We start from the raw sequence: 16,737 nt of genomic DNA on the forward strand, positions 1-16,737 counted from the left end.
CTGTTGCATTCCATTAAGGAGCTCCCACTGGTTAGGAGATAGATGTGGTAACACGTATGGAAAAACTTGAAACTGCTAAGTATCAGAACTCACTGCTTGATTAGAAGTAAAGTGATAACTTTATTCTTTCTGGGGGTCCACTTGCCATATCCTATAAAATAGAAAGATTATCGGCTGCCCTCTTGATGATCCCCCTTTCTGAATTCATTATTAAAGGACAGCCTTCATCCCACTTCGTCCATGAGATTATAGGTAAGGAAGACGCTGCCCAGCCTTTGGAGAGTTTATGGTATAACAGACTTAACACAGGCATACAGCTAACTCCGCTGTAGAATACTAGACAGGGCACATGCCGCAGGAGAAGTTCAGATGGCGTTGTTCCAGCACCTACACATCACACCTCAGATTGGTTACATTTTATGTGGGATTTGCCTCTCTACCTGGATTGTAAACTCCTTGAAGGCAGGGAAGGCACCTTGTATTTCTTGGTTCCTCTCTCCACACTTTTTACCTAAGCCTAAGCTTCAACTAGTATTTGTGGTTTAAATAGAGTCTTGTACCCAACATTCAGATTTAGTCAAAAAATTGTATTAAGATGCACTTAAACCCTAACTTTCTTTTTCTTTTTTCTGTGTTTGCAGTTGACCTGCCCCTGTTTTTCCCTCGAGACCAGCCAACTCTCACATTTCAGTCTGTTTACCACTTTACCAATAGTGGACAGCTTTATTCCCAAGCCCAGAAAAACTATCCGTATAGCCCCAGATGGGATGGAAATGAAATGGCCAAAAGAGCAAAGTAAGTGAATCTATTGTTATTTCTACAGGTAAGAACATTTTATCTAGTTCAGGGGTTGGCAAGCTGTTTCCCACAGGCTGAATCCTGCCCTGTGCCTATTTTTGTAAATAAAGGTTTATTGAAACACAGCCATGCCCACATCTTTACTTATTCTCTGTGGCTTTTCCCAAGCTACAGCAGTGGAGTGAGTCATCGAAACAGACGTTGTTTGGCCTTTTACAGGAAAAGCTTGCCAACCCCTTATCTAGCTTCATCAGGTAGACTGTTGTTGTTTTTAATGAATTACGGGATTTATCAGAAATCTACCTCTCTATTTAGACAAGTACTAGATAGGAATTACAGTTATGGATAAATGGTGGTGTTGATGGAAATGTTGGCAGCTGCTTTCAAATTTTTTTAAAAAATAGAAAATTTTAGCTATCAGTAAACAAATCAATTTTTTGTTTAGTAGTTAATACGTAGACGCAGTACCTAGTTTTTCATAGGGAACTGTAATGTCTTTGGAGGAACAGAGTGAATTACATACCTTATTGCCTCTCTGCAGCCATTGCCCAAAGTAGGGCCCTTGTTTTCCTTGATTAAGTAAGTGGCTACACAAATAGCTTAGAACCATTAAAATCCCTATGGAAGTAGGTTGGCAATTTGATAGAGGTTGAAGTTAGCTAAAGTTTGGAGTTTAGAGTTATAACTATTGCACATGAACCTCTCTGTGGAAAGCTTTCCCCAGTCAGATGGAGTAGGTAAATGTAGAAACATGCAGAGTATTTTTTGTAGGTAAAACTTAAGTATGTGGAACACAAGTCTTCATGAACCAGGGCTCCTGGATTAAAGCGACAGTGGATCAAAATCATAGTTTCTAAAAATAAATCATAGAGTGGCAGGTGGTTATTATTTTATCACTGTGAACAGCCATGTGCTCACACCTGTGACCCCAACTGAAGGATGGTCAGATCCAAAGAATCACACAAATGAAGAATTATCTATTAAGCATCCTGTTCATTCGCTCCTCCAGTATTTACTGAGCATCTCCCATGTTCCAGGCCGTGTGCTCCATGCTGGGGATACAGTGATAAGCACATTAGAAATTGTCCATGTCTTCACGGAATCTGTAGCCCAGCAGGAGAGAAATCAACGCCTCTGTCACATCAAACTTCCAACAGTTTTTAAGTACCTGCTAACAAAGCCTGGCCTTCCAGACCCAGAATGCTCTTGATTAGTAGTACTCCTTGTTCATGCCTCCCCCTCCCTGAGGCCTCGCTCCCTCCCAGTGTACATGTTGGCATCTCCTATACTTTCTACAGCACAAGGCCTTCACTTATAGCAGGATTGGGAATTTTTAAAATAATGACAGAGTGGCTTCCTCTAGAAATCCAGGCCTCCCCAGATTCATCTGTGGAATCTAGAGCTGCTGTTATCTGAAACTTCAGTGGCCCCTTTCTTCCTGTAGTTGCCCTTTTTAGCTGTGATACCTGAGTCTGAAATTCTATTTAAGGAAAAAAACAAGCATATGCAAATGTAACTGATAACAATGGTTAAGGCTTGTATACCCTGAAACAGACTTGAAAGGGGATTATAAAGTAAGTTTCATGATTGAGGCATTGGAATTGTTTAATTCTCTGGGCCTTCCCTGTGTATACATAGGATCTTCCCCTAGAAGATGGGCTGTTATTTGTGGTATGTGCTGTGGAGTCTGAACCAGATGTGTCTTTTTGGTTTCCATGGCAGAGCTATCTTGGTGTGCATGTGTGTGTGTGGTAAGTAGGCACTGCAGCATGTATGAATTGAGTCTTTAAGGAGCTGCAGGCCACAAGCTTATGCTTTCAGTATGGGAATATGGTAAGTGAGGCTTGTTTATCTTAACAGGTCGGTTCAGAGTTGCAAGAGACATTTGCTTTATGTTAACACCAGTCTCAAGAAAACATCTGAAGTAACACTGACAAAAATCTGCTTTCTACTGTAGTAAGAAGGATCCATTTTAAATGTAATAAAAGGAAAGGCCAGCAGCTCATGCTAGGAAGAAGAAATAGTTTAAAAGCTCCCATCTTAAATGGAACCGAGTGGCTTCCCTGGGCTCTGTCAGAAGACAAGGTAATGGGTAAACACAACCAGGGTACTGTACTGCTGTACAGACTTGAGCTTGGCGAGGGCTGGAGAGAAAGGACAGAAGGAAAGGTCAACTGCAGCACTCGTTACACACCCTGTCTCTTTGTCCTGTGAAAATATTGTATGTACACAGTGCATAAAAGGCTATAATTCACTACGAAAGTTCTGCCGTGACATAAACACTCTCACGGTCTGTGAACAGCAGTAGAGCCCTTTGAGTGGAGTCAGCTGTTTATCCCCCCTGTAGAGCAAAATTCTAAACATGTGAACTCAGAGTGTACACTTGCTGACACTGACAAGGGCTTTTCCCATGATGTGTGCTTCTTGCTCATGGTGGTTCAGCAAATTCTATCCTCACAAGTGAAATACCCTCTACTGGGTGAGCACAGGCTCTGGGGTCATGCATGCCCCAGTTCCTCTCATAAGGTCTATTCCTATGTGCTCTGTTGTCTTGGGCAGGGCTTTTTACCTCTTGGGGTTTATTCTGTAAAACAAGTACATAATTCTCTCTACTGGATGGGCTTGATATGAAGGGTCAATCATTGTATCGACCTATGAAGGACCCCTGAGTTTAGCTTCTGCTTTGTCTTAACATGCCTTTGCTCACTCCTTTGCTCCCACCCTCTTTCTGCTCCTTCAAATCTATTTCTTATTCCTTCCTTACGGTTTTCTCCTTTCATGCTAACTTGTAGGCCGCTATTTCCCCTCTTTTTAGCTTTATTTTACATAGACACGCATATCATCTGGTAACAGCTTTGCTTCTTTCTTTCTAATCTTAATACTCTTTATGTTTTTTAAATTTCTTTTTCTTACTTGCACTGACTGGGACCTCCAGTAAAATGTACATAAATGGTGAGAGCAGACATCTGGCCTTATATTTACACATTAAGGCTGATGTTAGCAATAGGTTTTACACAGATGTCTCTGCCCCTCACTAGCCAGCAAGTATGACTTTGGACAAATTGAGAATTTCCCTGAGGCTGTCTGATCATCTATAAAATGGTGAAGCTAGTTTAGAGGCCTATTGTGAGTATCAAATGGGGTGATTTTTATTGTTGGTTAACAAATCTCCACAAACTTAACAGCTAAAAACAGCACAAGTTATTATCTCACAGTTTCTGTCGATCAGGAGCTCAGGACAACATGCCTGGGTTCCCTGTTCAGGGTCCTATTTGACAAACATCAAGGTGTTGACCAGAGCTGCCATCTCATCTGAGGCTTAGGGTCTCTTCCCAGCTCATTCAGGTTGTCAGCAGAGTTCAGTTTCTTGTGGTTGTAGGACTGAGGCTCCTATTTTCTTGCTGGCTGTCAACTGGAGGCCATTCCCTGCCACGTGGTCCCCACTGTTGTCAAGTCAGCAGTGAGTGGTGCTCATATCTTTCGCATGTTTCCAATCTCTTACTCCCTGTCGCTGACCTCTACACCCAGATTTAAAGGGTTCATTTGATAAGGTCAGGCCCACCAGTCAATCTACTTTTCTTAAAGACGTTTGTCCCATGTAACACAGCCCAGTAATGGGAATGAAATCCATTCTTTTTACAGTCCTGGTGATTATACAGGGAGTGTAAACCACAGGTGTGGAATTTGGGGACAGTCTTACAATTCTGCGTAGTACATGGTAATGTGTAGGTGAATTGTCCAGCATAGGTTCTGGCATATGGCGAGCATTCAGTAAATATGAACTCTCAGCATCATTATCCCTGGAGGAATGCTGCTAAAAGACAGCAGAGTCAACATTGCTATCTTCACATGCACCCTAGTAAACAGTCCCCCAACCTCAGTGGCTTGGCCAGAGATTCTTAAGTTCTAGGCTGTCCCATCCATGGCTGCTACTCCCTGTGGTCGTGTCTACGCAGTGCCAGCACAACCAGTTTGAAAGTGGGAAAAAATCTATCGTTCAGTTATTTAATCCACATAAACCCAACTATCACTTTTTAAAAAATGAACCCACTAGTTACCTACTTGTATATAGTTTTAGGTATATCTGGAAGAGTAAATCAAATGATGTTTTCTATTTCTTTGTAGTCTGATAAATCTATGGATACATGGAGTAAGTTTTCCATGAATTTCATTGACAAAGTACAGGTTGATCCTAAAGGGCTAAGTAGGTTCTTAGAATAGAATTTAATTTGTGGAAACCACCTACTGCCATGGCTCGTCACACATTAAATTCATGATATAAATGGAATTACTAAAGAATATTTGAAAAGCATCTTCTCAGTCAACACATGGGAGTAATTCATCATGAACCTCCTAAAATCATATGTTGTTTCCCTTCTTGCCTCAAGGTCAGAAAGATGTTATTTTCTTATTTAGAAACCTAGCCGGGTGCTGCTGGCAGTCCATGATCACCCACACGTGCTCTTCGCCATGCGTGCCTGTGCCATTTTTCATCCAGTTGTCTTTGCAGGATAACTTTTTCTTTCAATAATTTTTTTAAATGGCACATTCTGAACTATTTCAATTATTTTTCATTGTTGAGACTTAGTATTCCCAAAGATACTGTTTTCTTCAAACTTCTCATTAGCTGCCAAATGCTTCAATTCAGTCCTCTAAATAAAACAGATAAAAATAGATCTCTCCTTGGTTCAGGAGGAGGTAGGTGTCCCCACTCGACTTGCGCATCCCCTTCTCACCCCTTACTGTCGCCTGGGAGGCCCCTCTGGACCCCTAGGATGCCAGGGAGCACTGTGTTGAGATTGCAGTTTGAAGAGGATACTTCACGGCATGGTCACAGAGCCCTGAGGCCCAAGAATTCTTTGGGGACTAGGTTGGGCTGGGGAAGGAGTGTTCATGAAGTGTAAGTGGTTATAATGTGAGCCTATTTATATGTTTGTTTCTCTAGAAATTACTCGTTTCTCCTCTCCTTTGTCGGCAGCTTCCTAAGGAAGCTCAAAATTGTATTTTGTTTGTGTTGAGGTTTAGTTGCCGAGTCAGGCAGTCCCTGTGCTTGGTGACCTGGCCAGAGGGAGCCCAGCCGAACCAACTTCAGAACCCTGACTTCCAGACCACACTCAGCATTAGGGAAAACCCGGGTGGGGACTTTGCAACAACCCCCTCCCTCTCCCTGGACTGCTGCCCCTGCCTTCCCCCCACCCCCATTTCTCTTTTTCTGGCACCAAAGGTAGGGGATGACCAGGAAGGTAAGAACTGTGGCCACTGTGACTGTGCATGCCCACACCCCTCTGCGAGGGGGAGCAGCTGCGGATCTGAGCCACTCTGTGCAGGAAGGGAAACTGGCCGCAGGGACAGCACTGAGGGGGACAGAGCCACCAGGGCTGGGCTTCCAGCAAGCTCTGCCATGGGCCCATTGGGCTCACCTTAGTGACAGAAACTCCAACCCAACTACTGCTATGATTCATGGGTTTTCTTTTTTCTTTTGTTTTGCCTTGAGTTTCCAAGGAATAGTTCCCTTTAAAAAAATCCCAACTTCATCTTAGCTGAACTCCCCTCAGGAGAGAAGAGGGAATTTTCCAGGCCAGCAAAGCCTGGGTGATCCGAAGTACCCTGCGAAGACAGGAAAGGAGCCAGTGAGGGTGACTGCGCAGAGGAACTGAGGAAGGTCAAGGTCAAGGTCACCAAAGCCTTCCACTCACCTGCATGCCCTGGGCTCCTGGGGTTTAGAAATATAGAAGCTGTGAAGAGAAAAATAAAGCCAGTCAATAACATGGCATTTGGAGATCCTTGAACTCTCTAAGAGAATCGTTGTGAAAAGTATCTTCTAAGGATTTGGTTTGTTTTTCCTTTCAGAAGAGAGAGCAACAGCGATGGGGAGGAATCCAGATCTGCCTGGCTTCCTCTCCAAGCTGCGTAGGTCACAGAGAACATGTTATTTATTAGAACCTGACATCTGCTGCTGTGAGATGATAAGCTCCACTGAAAAGCATGGCCATCAATTACTGCTAATACCACCCTCATCCCAGGCCGAGCTGCGTACCGTCCTTTCAGGTTGTACCAGGCACAGAGCATCTACAGCCCAGCTCAGTCTCCTCTCTCCCCTTGGCAGGATCCCTCAGACCTTGTCGAGGCCTTCCATCTGTTCCTGACATCCTTTGATTCCTTTCTTGGGCCCCTCTGAGAGCTCCTGTAAGGACTGAACCGTGCCCCTGTCCATCCCACTTTCTCAGTGAAAAACAGGGTTAGGGTTATTGTCTGGTCTCAGTCATGGAAGCCAGAGGAAGCTGCACATGGAAAGAATAACTGGAAGGTCAACACATCTTTGTCAGGGAAGTTAGCTCAGTTGTGCCGTGTGAGAGCTGCCCAGTGCTCAGGCTCGAGTTCCTATGATCCCCCTCAGCCACTGGGAAAATGTGTGTGATAACCAAGTACAGCCACTTCCTTGTTTGTGGGTTATGGTCGTATATTTTCCTTCTTGGGAAAATAGATCTCTCAGAGAGTCAGAAAGGAAAGGATAGAGTGGATTTTTTATTTTTATAGTTTACCAAAGTAGAAACATACACTTATTAATGGAACCAGAGTTGCCTTAATTGTTGGAAGATGAAACATACAGTAAGTAAAGAAAATGCTAAGAACGGTGGCCTGGGAGTTAGGAGACTGGGTCTCATCTGGGCACCATTATTAACTTCCTGTGTGATCTTGGGAAAGACACTTTACCTTTGTGGGCCTCAGCACCCTCATCTGAAAGTACTGGGGTATTAGCAGCTGATCACTAAGTTCTGATGTATTTCTGGCAATTTAAGTGAAAATTGTGTTTAAGGTAGCTTAGCATACTTTTTTATTTATGTTGAGAAAATTCCGTCTCCATTGCCAGAGGTCAGGCACAAATTGGAAACATTACTAAATGGAATTAAGTACACTCTGTACGTGATGCTGTTTTGTACAACCCGTATCTGATATTTATAGAACACTTCAGTCGTAGAACATGCACACATATGTCCTGAACACACACCCAGGAAAATAATTCTAGATGTAATACCTTTTCAGATGTCAAGTTAAAACACCTTCTTGGGAATTAGGCTTGACTGTTCAGATGTGCGTGCTGCGTTGTGACAGGTGCTGCCAGGGCTGCTCAGGGCTGTCATGTGTGATGTGGAGTCCAGCCAAGGCAGGAGGGCCACGTGCTTATTTTTTCATTTCTCATTAAGGCATGAATTCTAGATTTAAAAGAAAGCATCAGAGAACAATCAGGACCTTCCATTCTGTGCACATCACTAGTGACAGGCAGAGGCCTTGCTTCTGCACAAGTGGGATCTGTGTTGTGGTCAGATCACTCAACATGGTCCACCTGTGAAAATGACCTAAATTCATGATTCTTTAGAATAGAAGCTTTATAGAGGTGAGCAAGAACAGAAGCAGATTTGGGGGCAGTTACCACTACTCCAGTAACCTGCAAAATCCACAGCTAATAGCAGAGCTAAGTTGGGTGACCAGGCAGGAAAGCGTCTAGGAAGGTAAGTGTGATATTGGGGGCCCACTTCAGGACATGGAACATGAAGGACTGTAGAGATCATCTACTACAGCCAAGATTGAGTATGGTAAGCATTAACCATTGGGTGCAAATTAAATGAAATTATTGGTATAAGCCCTTAATACAGTGATTGGCATAGACTTGACACTGAATTCATCATTTTCATTTCCTAGAAGAACTTGTTCAAGGCCATACATTCAGTACCAGGATTAGAACCCAGTGCCCCTGATCACTGGTCCAGGGCCCAGCCCAAGCTACTTCTGACCTCTTGTTTTTGTTAAGCCTGTTTCCTGCTCCCTTGCTCACAGAACAGCCCAGCGGAGTCAAGGACTGGAGGTTAGCATTTCTGCTCGCACACACCCATCCACCTCCCCACGGGCCTGGCCTGGGAGCCTTCTTCCTGGTGGCTCACCCTGGAGGCCGAGGGCTTCGGTGTGGGGAAAGCCCAGGGTATTCTGGGACAGAAATAACTCTTCTGAGAGTAGAAAGACGTGGTGCTGAGTACCTGTAAGGGAAGGTAAACAGTCCTGTGGCCAAACTTATTGCTAGAATCAGTGTGCAAAGGAAAAAAGGGCTGTTGTCACAGAGCAGGCCAGAAGAAAGACGCTACTTCCCAGTGGCCACTGCGTCAGCAGGGAGGCTGCACATGGAAAAGGGGATGAAAAATTCCAGTGACTCCTGTCTTCCCAGACAGACAGACCCCTGGCACTTAGTCATGCCTAATGGAAAATGGAAGCCAAGAAAACAGAAGTGAGGCTGGAGGGATATAGTGTAGTCATTAATCTAGTCACTTCTGGGGAGAAGGCGATTTGCCCCCTTGTGTGCCCTGGATGGTCAGGGCTGAGCTGCCAGGCAGAGGTGCCATGACCACCAGGAGAGCAGGCTTCAGAACAGTCATGATCATAATAATCAGGTGTAACAATGGTTTCTGCAGTGATGTTATTGCTAGTAATTCATTGTGCAAACATTTTAGAGTGATATACACTGCATACAGAGTATGTGCACAACACTGAGGACCACAGTACACACGCGCGCGCGCACACACACACACATGCATGCACACACTGTGCTGCCTTCCAGGTGCTGGCACTCATCCACCTATTTTGAAGACCCCCAACTACAAAGGCTGCTGATTGATTTTTTTGAATGGTCCATCCCTGGTTGAGAGTCCATTCTGACAGTGGGGCCATCTATGGCATTAACCACTTAGCCCACTGAGTACAAGTCAGAATTGCAAAGCAGGAAGCTCTGTAGCTGTTCTAAAAATCAAAATCAAAATTTAAAAAACCAAAATGTTCCATTATTGATCATTTTAGGGATCCAGTAATCCTTAAACTGTCATTTTTCTAGTTGTCCAGAATAACGACATTTATAGGAACATATATATAAAGGCAAGATTATGTTGTTTTTCTCAAAATAAATGATAGTGGATCATCCAGTCCCTCTTGACCATCTCATAGATGGTAATAATAATAAATACATGCTGAGTTCTCACACTGCATCAGCACAGCTGTGAGTGCTGTATACGGTTTACCTCCTGGAATTCTCATAACAACCCTATGAATAGGTATTACACTGCACCGATTTTATATTATGAAGCTGAGGCCTCCCAAAGTGAAGTGACGTGTCTAAGGTAACAAAGTAACTTAGCACAGGAACTGAGAATATGCATCAGGTTTCCTAACTTTTAGACTTGCATTCTGCTCATATAATGCCCTGCCTTTCTTCCTCAGATTGATTGCCTGAATTATCCCAAATTCGCAAGGCACTGGAGGTCAGCTGTCTGTTTAGAACTGGAGTCTCTAGGCTCTCTGCCTTGGTCGACACTCAGGTTTGGCGTACCCCTGTGTCAGCCTGCACTTTAAGAACCCACTCTGTTCTCCAGAGTTAAGGTTGCCAGTTTTAGCAATTAAAAATACAAGATGCCCAGTTATATTTAAATTTTAGATAAACAACAAATAATTTAGTATAAGTATGTGCCGTGCAGTGTTTAGGACATACTTATGCTAAAACATTATTTGTTGTTTATCTGAAGTTTAAATTTAGATGGGTATCCTGTATGGAGGGACAGCTCAAGAATCAGTCAGAACAATCTGTCTATATTGGGGAGGGAGACTCACTCATTTTCTAGTCTTTCTTGGGTAATAAAGGCCTGCACAGCAGACTCTGGCAGTGTCTTCAGATCGCTTCCTGGGTAGAGACATTACATGCTGATTGGCCCCACTATGTGTGTTTGGGTGTAGGAGGAAGTGGGGTAAGATGTCTCTTACCAGTCCTTACATATCCCTGGCCCTCTGTCTTCAGAACATTCAGACAATTGGCAGAATGGAGAAAGACTTTGGGGTCTGACAACTTGTGTCAGAACAAGCCCTCTTTCAGGGTTTCTTCTAGGAACTTGAACTGTCCCTTGTGGTGCGAGTGACTTGAGACAGCCACAGCAGGCATGATGGTAACTGACCAAATGCTGCCTGTTCTGGTGAGTCTGAGGACCACTGTATTAGAGGTGGAAGGACAATCCTGGAGCCTCACTTTGGAAGTGAAACAAAGAAGAACCAGAGAATGAAGGTGCTGTGGCCAAGGTCACACAGCTATTCAGAATTTGAGTCTGAACTTAAGTCTGGGTCTACTACTTTTGGTTCTTCATAATACTTAAACGTGTCTGAGAATTCCCGGCACACTTACTTGGTTGATTTCTGAACTTTTCTCTGGGTTACTTGATAACAGTGGTCTCCAGATCCCCACTTGCCTGCGTGTCCTTGGCGCTGCCACAGCAGCTTCGTGCTTGACTCATCCTGTCCTCCAGGCAGTTTGTTAAGCCCCTAAGGGCAAGATCACTGCCAGTTGGGAGTTCAAGGCACTTTTAAGGCCAGCTTGATCTTGGCCCTCCCCGTGAGTGCCTCCTTGCTGCTCTCTGCCCCACCCTGACCAGTGTTCTGCAGTTGAGATGGAAAAATCCACCTCAGAGCAGATGGCTTTTAATCTCCGTTTCAGAGGAATAATTGGCCCACGTAACATGAGGTGAAAATTAAAACAAAGCTGGGCGTAGGTTTGAGCAGAATAGCGCCTTTGGGCTTAAGAGTGACTTTGACCTATTCCTCCCAGACTAGAATGATTATCCGGCTGCCAGAGAGTTCTTAGAGGAATCGCTTTATTAATGGTATCACTGGCGAGGAGGTATTAGCCCTAAGACCAGCTTTATCTGCACACTCTGAAAGCAAGCCTGACTGTGTAGGCAGAGCCAGCCCACGTGGAAGCCCGGAGCAGCGATCATGGGATCTTCCACTCTTTTTATTTTCTTGTTCTTGCCACAACCTGTCATGAGACCAAGAAAACTTGTTTTGAAAATGCTTGACAGCCAAAACAACCTGTTCTCAGCCCTGGATGAGAGCGTCTGTCTTCTCTGACCATTCATGCACTGTTAGATGTTTGACTAGCTGCTGACTGGAAAAAATGAATTTGCTGTTTCCTTCCCATATTGTTCACAGGCAAGTGCCAGTGGCTTTTCAGGTCCTTGTTTCCCTTTTTCTCCAGCCTTCACCAGAGACATTTTAAGACTGTGCCTGAGTCTAACTGATGAATGAACGTTAACATCATACTTAGGAGGATACAACCAATGGTTATGTCTCTGGGTTGTCTTTTCCAATCAGTTAGCCCCGTGACTAGTCTGGCCTCTACACTGGTGGCCAGAGGCCTGCAGCAGCTTCTCCGCTCCTCCTGCCAAGCCATGCAGGTCCTGGTCTTGGGTGGTCTATGTTGGGTCCTGAGACTGTGAAGGAATCACTTCACTCCTCCTCTGCAAATAGAGGCTTGGACTGGCAAATAATAGCCTAAGGGTCCATAGAGCCAGCTGCCTGTTTTTGTAAATAAAGTTTTATTGGGACACAGCTACACCCACTCACTTACTTATTGAGCATGGTTGCTATCACCACAAGGGCAGAATTGTAGAGACACAGTATATGGCCTGCTAGGCTAAAAATACCAGCAATCTGGTCCTTTACAGAAAAAGTTTGCTGATCCCTGGACTAGATAATTTTTAAGCTTTTCAAAACCAGCTTTTTATAACGTTTGAACTTGTGGCAATTCTTTCACAACCAGAGCTCCTGAAGTAACTAATAAGGGGCTAACTAGAAAGGGGCCTGTCTCCTCCCCGTAGTAGTTACAGTCCAGGCATGCTTTCAGATTGCTGAGATCTGCAAAGGGCGGGGCTTATTTTACAGTATGTCTGTATTTGTTTATTGATCTGATGGCTCTGTTTTCGTGCTGTCAGCCAGTTTTGGAAAAAAAGGAACCCCGGCTGTGTAGGTCTGACTGCATTTGGTGGCATGGTTCAAGGTGGGACACTTATTTGTATCTACATGGAAGAGAATGCTCATTTGTCTGCTTGATAACCATGACGGGAAGGGAGCCAGATGCTGCCTTAAGAACCTGTGTGGCTGCCCAAACCCACACCACCCTGTCTGTGTTTGCCTCAGTCTCCACATCTGAGCAGTGGGATGGGGCAGGAATAGCTCAGAGTGGCAGGAATAGCTCAGAGTGGCAGGGTAGGTGGGTGACTGTGGTGAGAAAAACAAGAATGGGTCCTGAAGATGCCTTAAAAATGCAGAAACTAGGAAAGCACTAATTTTCTTAATCTTTTGATATGTAAAATTTGCATTGCAGTGACAGGCATCTCAGACCTAGGCTGCAGATGCATCAGAGGGAAGCCGAAGCGCAGAGTTGAATGGTCCTCTTCTCAGGGCCCCCTTGCATGTAAAGAACATTTATACAAACTAGAAAAAGGTGCCCCCTTTGGGTTGGTGTGGAGTTCAACTAATAGCTTTGGGTAAGAAAGACCTGTCCCTTTCTCTAGGCTTATAGCCCTGGGAGAACTCCTAGCTTAGTGGAGGGGGGGCTAGATTTCTGCCCCTACTTGCTCCCTTGGCCAGATGCCTTTATGCAGGGCAGAAGCTGCACTCGCAAATACAGCAGCCACTCCCGATACCTGACATCCTAGAAGTCTGAGGGGTCCTCTCACAGGGGCCTTGCTGGCCAACAACAGGTTAACTTTGCTTGGCCTTGGATTTTGAGACCACGGCAGCCTGGGCTGGTCTCTGTCAGCAGTGCTGCGGTGTAAGGTTGGCTTAGTCTCAGGGCTGGAAGACGGGTGCCCATGGCCAGGATCACAAAGACTTGGACCTCTCCCAGCAGGCATCATAGGCCTTGGTCTAGTTTAGGTCCTAGCTCTTCTCTGCCAACTTCTGACCTAAAACTGGCTCTGCTTAAGGAATGCACATGATTTTCCACAGTTATATCTCAAAGGTGACATGCTAGCAGCACAAAGCAGTGTCTTTTAAGAGGTCCAGAACAGACAAGCTCGCGGCTGTGGGCTGACCTCACTCCCATGGCATTGGGTGACATGCTGCCGGGTGTGTGCAGTGACGACATTCTGCCGGGACACCCAGCTCTGCAGGCCATGTTGTCAGAGCGGTTTTGAGAAGGCTGTTATGAACTCTCCACGGGTGAGATGACTCTGTGGTCAGATCTGATTTCTACCTCTCCACTCACACTGGGAACTGTACTGGGGCCAGCCATGTGGGCAAATGTTGAAAGATTCCTAACCCACCCTCTTCATTCTGCATCTATCAGCGGTTCCCAGCAGTTCAGAGGCTAGGGGGTTGAGAAGAAAGAGGCTGGGATCCTCAGCATTGCTGCCTGTCCCCTTCCTTGGTTCTGAAAGGCTCCTGAGAACAAGAGGGAATGTAGTTTGCCATAGTTTTGAGCCCCTGAAATGTGCAGTGCACCATGCTAAGGAGAAGTTAGAGTCCTGTAGACAAGGGCACTTCTCTCTGTGCCCTAAAAGATATGAGAGGGAGGCTGGAGGGTGGTATGTGGGCATCAGTGGAGCCCACACTGGGGAACAGACCTGGATGCTAGCGTGGCACCAAGGGCCCAGGGCTTAAGGGAAAGAAATCTCCCAATTAGCAGATGTTTTTGATTTTAAAAACTTACTACTCTACGTCACCAAGCTCATGATGATGCCCCTCACTTTTAGCTACGGATGCTATGGCCAGCCATGGGGTTGGGAGCAGCACTCAGCAGGGTCCTTCCAGTAGAAGATGGGTGCCCCAGAGCCCTTCTAGTGGATTGTGGGTGCCCCAGAGCCACTCTAGTAGATCGGGGGTGCCCCAGAGCCCTCATAGTGGGACATGGTGCCCCACAGCCATGCCCTTCCTGCTCCAAGCCTGAGGCCACTGAAGGCACAGAAGACCCTCCAGGGCTGGCATGTGCTGTCGCTGGCACCAGCTCATTTCCAGATCCCACTCTGCCTTTACCATGTGCCTCTATTTCATAGATGTGATTGTTGCTTGAATTAAAAGGAGGTAATTTTGAAAGCATATTATCAAATACCAAGTATGAAGTTAGCTCATTTACTCATTGAACAGCTATTGAGTACTTACTAGGTACAGGCGCTAGGTACAGTGGTCCCAAGTGTCCCAGGCCCGCCTCGTAACAGGAGCTATTCTCTAAATGTTTGTTGAATTAATGTGACATAGGAATTCCTCAGAGTGTGTTGAAGTGGCTGTGAGGCGGGAGTGCAGGACGGGAGGAAAGGAAACTAATATGGTTTGAGTTCTTACCATGTGCCCGGCCTGCTGCCTCACAAGAACCCCATGAGTCCTGTGGGTCCATCGGAGAGAAATACATGAAGACTCAGGAAGGAACTTCCCAAGACACATAGGTAGCAAGTGACAGCACCGTATCTGAATTCAGTTCTCTCTGGCTCCAGAATCCATATTCTTCCTTCGTAATTGGGTAGGAATGGTTGCAGGGTGTTCTCCGTGCCACACGGTGCCCCTGCAGGTCCTCTGTCTAATCCATTTTTCTTCTCCCAAGGATCCCCCAGATCAATGATCCAGGCCAAATCCAAGCCCAAAATGGTCACCCTGATTCCAGGCCAGAAAGCAGGAATTGTGTGAAATCTGAGAAGAATGAGGCTCCATTACACAAGCCAAACCCCATGCTCACAGGGTGCAGGTCTTAGGAAAACAGCGGCCTTCAGTGCGCTCTTAGAATTCCTTCCAGGGTCAGCTGCTATGAGAAAGTCTCACCCAGAAGTCTCACCTTGGCAGACGGAGGGCAGCGTCCTTTCAGGCATAAAGCTACTAGCAGGGACCCAGAATCATTCAAGGGAGTTGTTGGTGTCCCCAGGAGATCTACCTTTCTGAAATAAAATTTTAAAGGATTTTGTTTGCCCCTCTGCTCTGGCCCAGTCCCGAGGCCCCCCTTGCCTCCACCTCCTTTGAGAAGAGGGCGCTCATGAGCTCTGTCCTCGTGTTGGTTCTCGGCTCAACATCAGTGCACCCTTCTCTGAAGTTTAGCACCAAGTAGTTATTCTGTAAAGGCTAAAAAAAGATGGACTGAAGAAGTTATTGTCTGGCTTGGTCTCCAAAACTGGCCCCTGCAACCTGTCATTGCCTGGACTTAAGAATAGATTTAGGAAGGAATGAAGGGTATGTATTCATTTAACTAGTCAGTCAGCAGAAAATTAGGGTATTTCTGGGTCACTGAGGTGCAGCCCCCAGAAATGAACATAGAAGCCTCTGGTATCTACACCAGAAGGGGGTAGAATCTAAAGAGCTACATTTAAAGCTGGGTGGATCCAGGGCTCCAAAGCCAGCAACACCCAGGGAGCACCTTCCTACAGCACTCATGAAGGCAGCCTGGCCTTGGAGCCCAGAGCACACAATGGAGCCTCAGCTGCCCACCCCTCACCTCCACCCCCTATTCCATTCACAAGGCCCCACTGAACCTCAGCTAGTATGAGCCGCCAAGCTCTTCCCAAGGCTGACCACAGAAGTAAACATCATGTATACAAGAGAAATCCACCAGCAATCCCAGATAATTTAGGTAGAATTGTTTTGTTCAAGAAGTCAAAAGGAAGACCCTTGGGTGGGGGTTTCCAGGGAATAGGTTTCATTTCAGGGGAAGGAAGAACATTTAACTTAGAAATTCCTCTAAGTAATAAGCTGTCCCTTACAAAAGATATCCAGGCAGAGGTCGGAGGATCACCCATCAGACGTGCTGTTAGGGCAAGTCCTATCCTGGACAAGACCCTAAGATCTCTCCCAACTGTGAGTGTCTCTGATTAGTTCCAAATGAGTGGCTCAACCCTTCATGCTTTGGAGCTCCAGAGGCAGGACAAATGACTGCAGGCTAGGTTTGGCAGTGGCAGACTCTGTGGAGGGGCTAGCACTCATGCCAGGCCTTGAAGGTGTGGGTAGGTTTGGGGTGGATAGGGAGCCCCCCAACATGTTGCATGGTTTAGGAAAGTACCCTGTACCTGCAAAGTGAAGGGCTCCTACCAAGCTGGCTCCCAGAGTTGCAAAAGGGAATTAATTATTGTTTGTGATACACTTTAAGATCCCCCGATG

General features: G+C 45.7%; 1 protein-coding gene across 2 annotated transcripts in view; it reads left to right on the forward strand.

Moving 5' to 3' along the window:
- The window catches only part of BABAM2 (BRISC and BRCA1 A complex member 2), a 315,632-nt gene that overhangs the window by 288,163 nt on the left and 10,732 nt on the right, over positions 1 to 16,737 (forward strand). For both annotated transcript variants that reach the window (XM_016209812.2, XM_016209804.2), the window contains one exon: positions 642 to 795. In XM_016209812.2, the coding sequence (XP_016065298.1) occupies positions 642 to 795 (154 nt within the window). The remainder of the gene's footprint in view (positions 1 to 641; positions 796 to 16,737) is intronic.

This window comes from Miniopterus natalensis, chromosome 13, assembly GCF_054644295.1.
Source record: "Miniopterus natalensis isolate mMinNat1 chromosome 13, mMinNat1.hap1, whole genome shotgun sequence".
NCBI lineage: Eukaryota > Metazoa > Chordata > Mammalia > Chiroptera > Miniopteridae > Miniopterus > Miniopterus natalensis.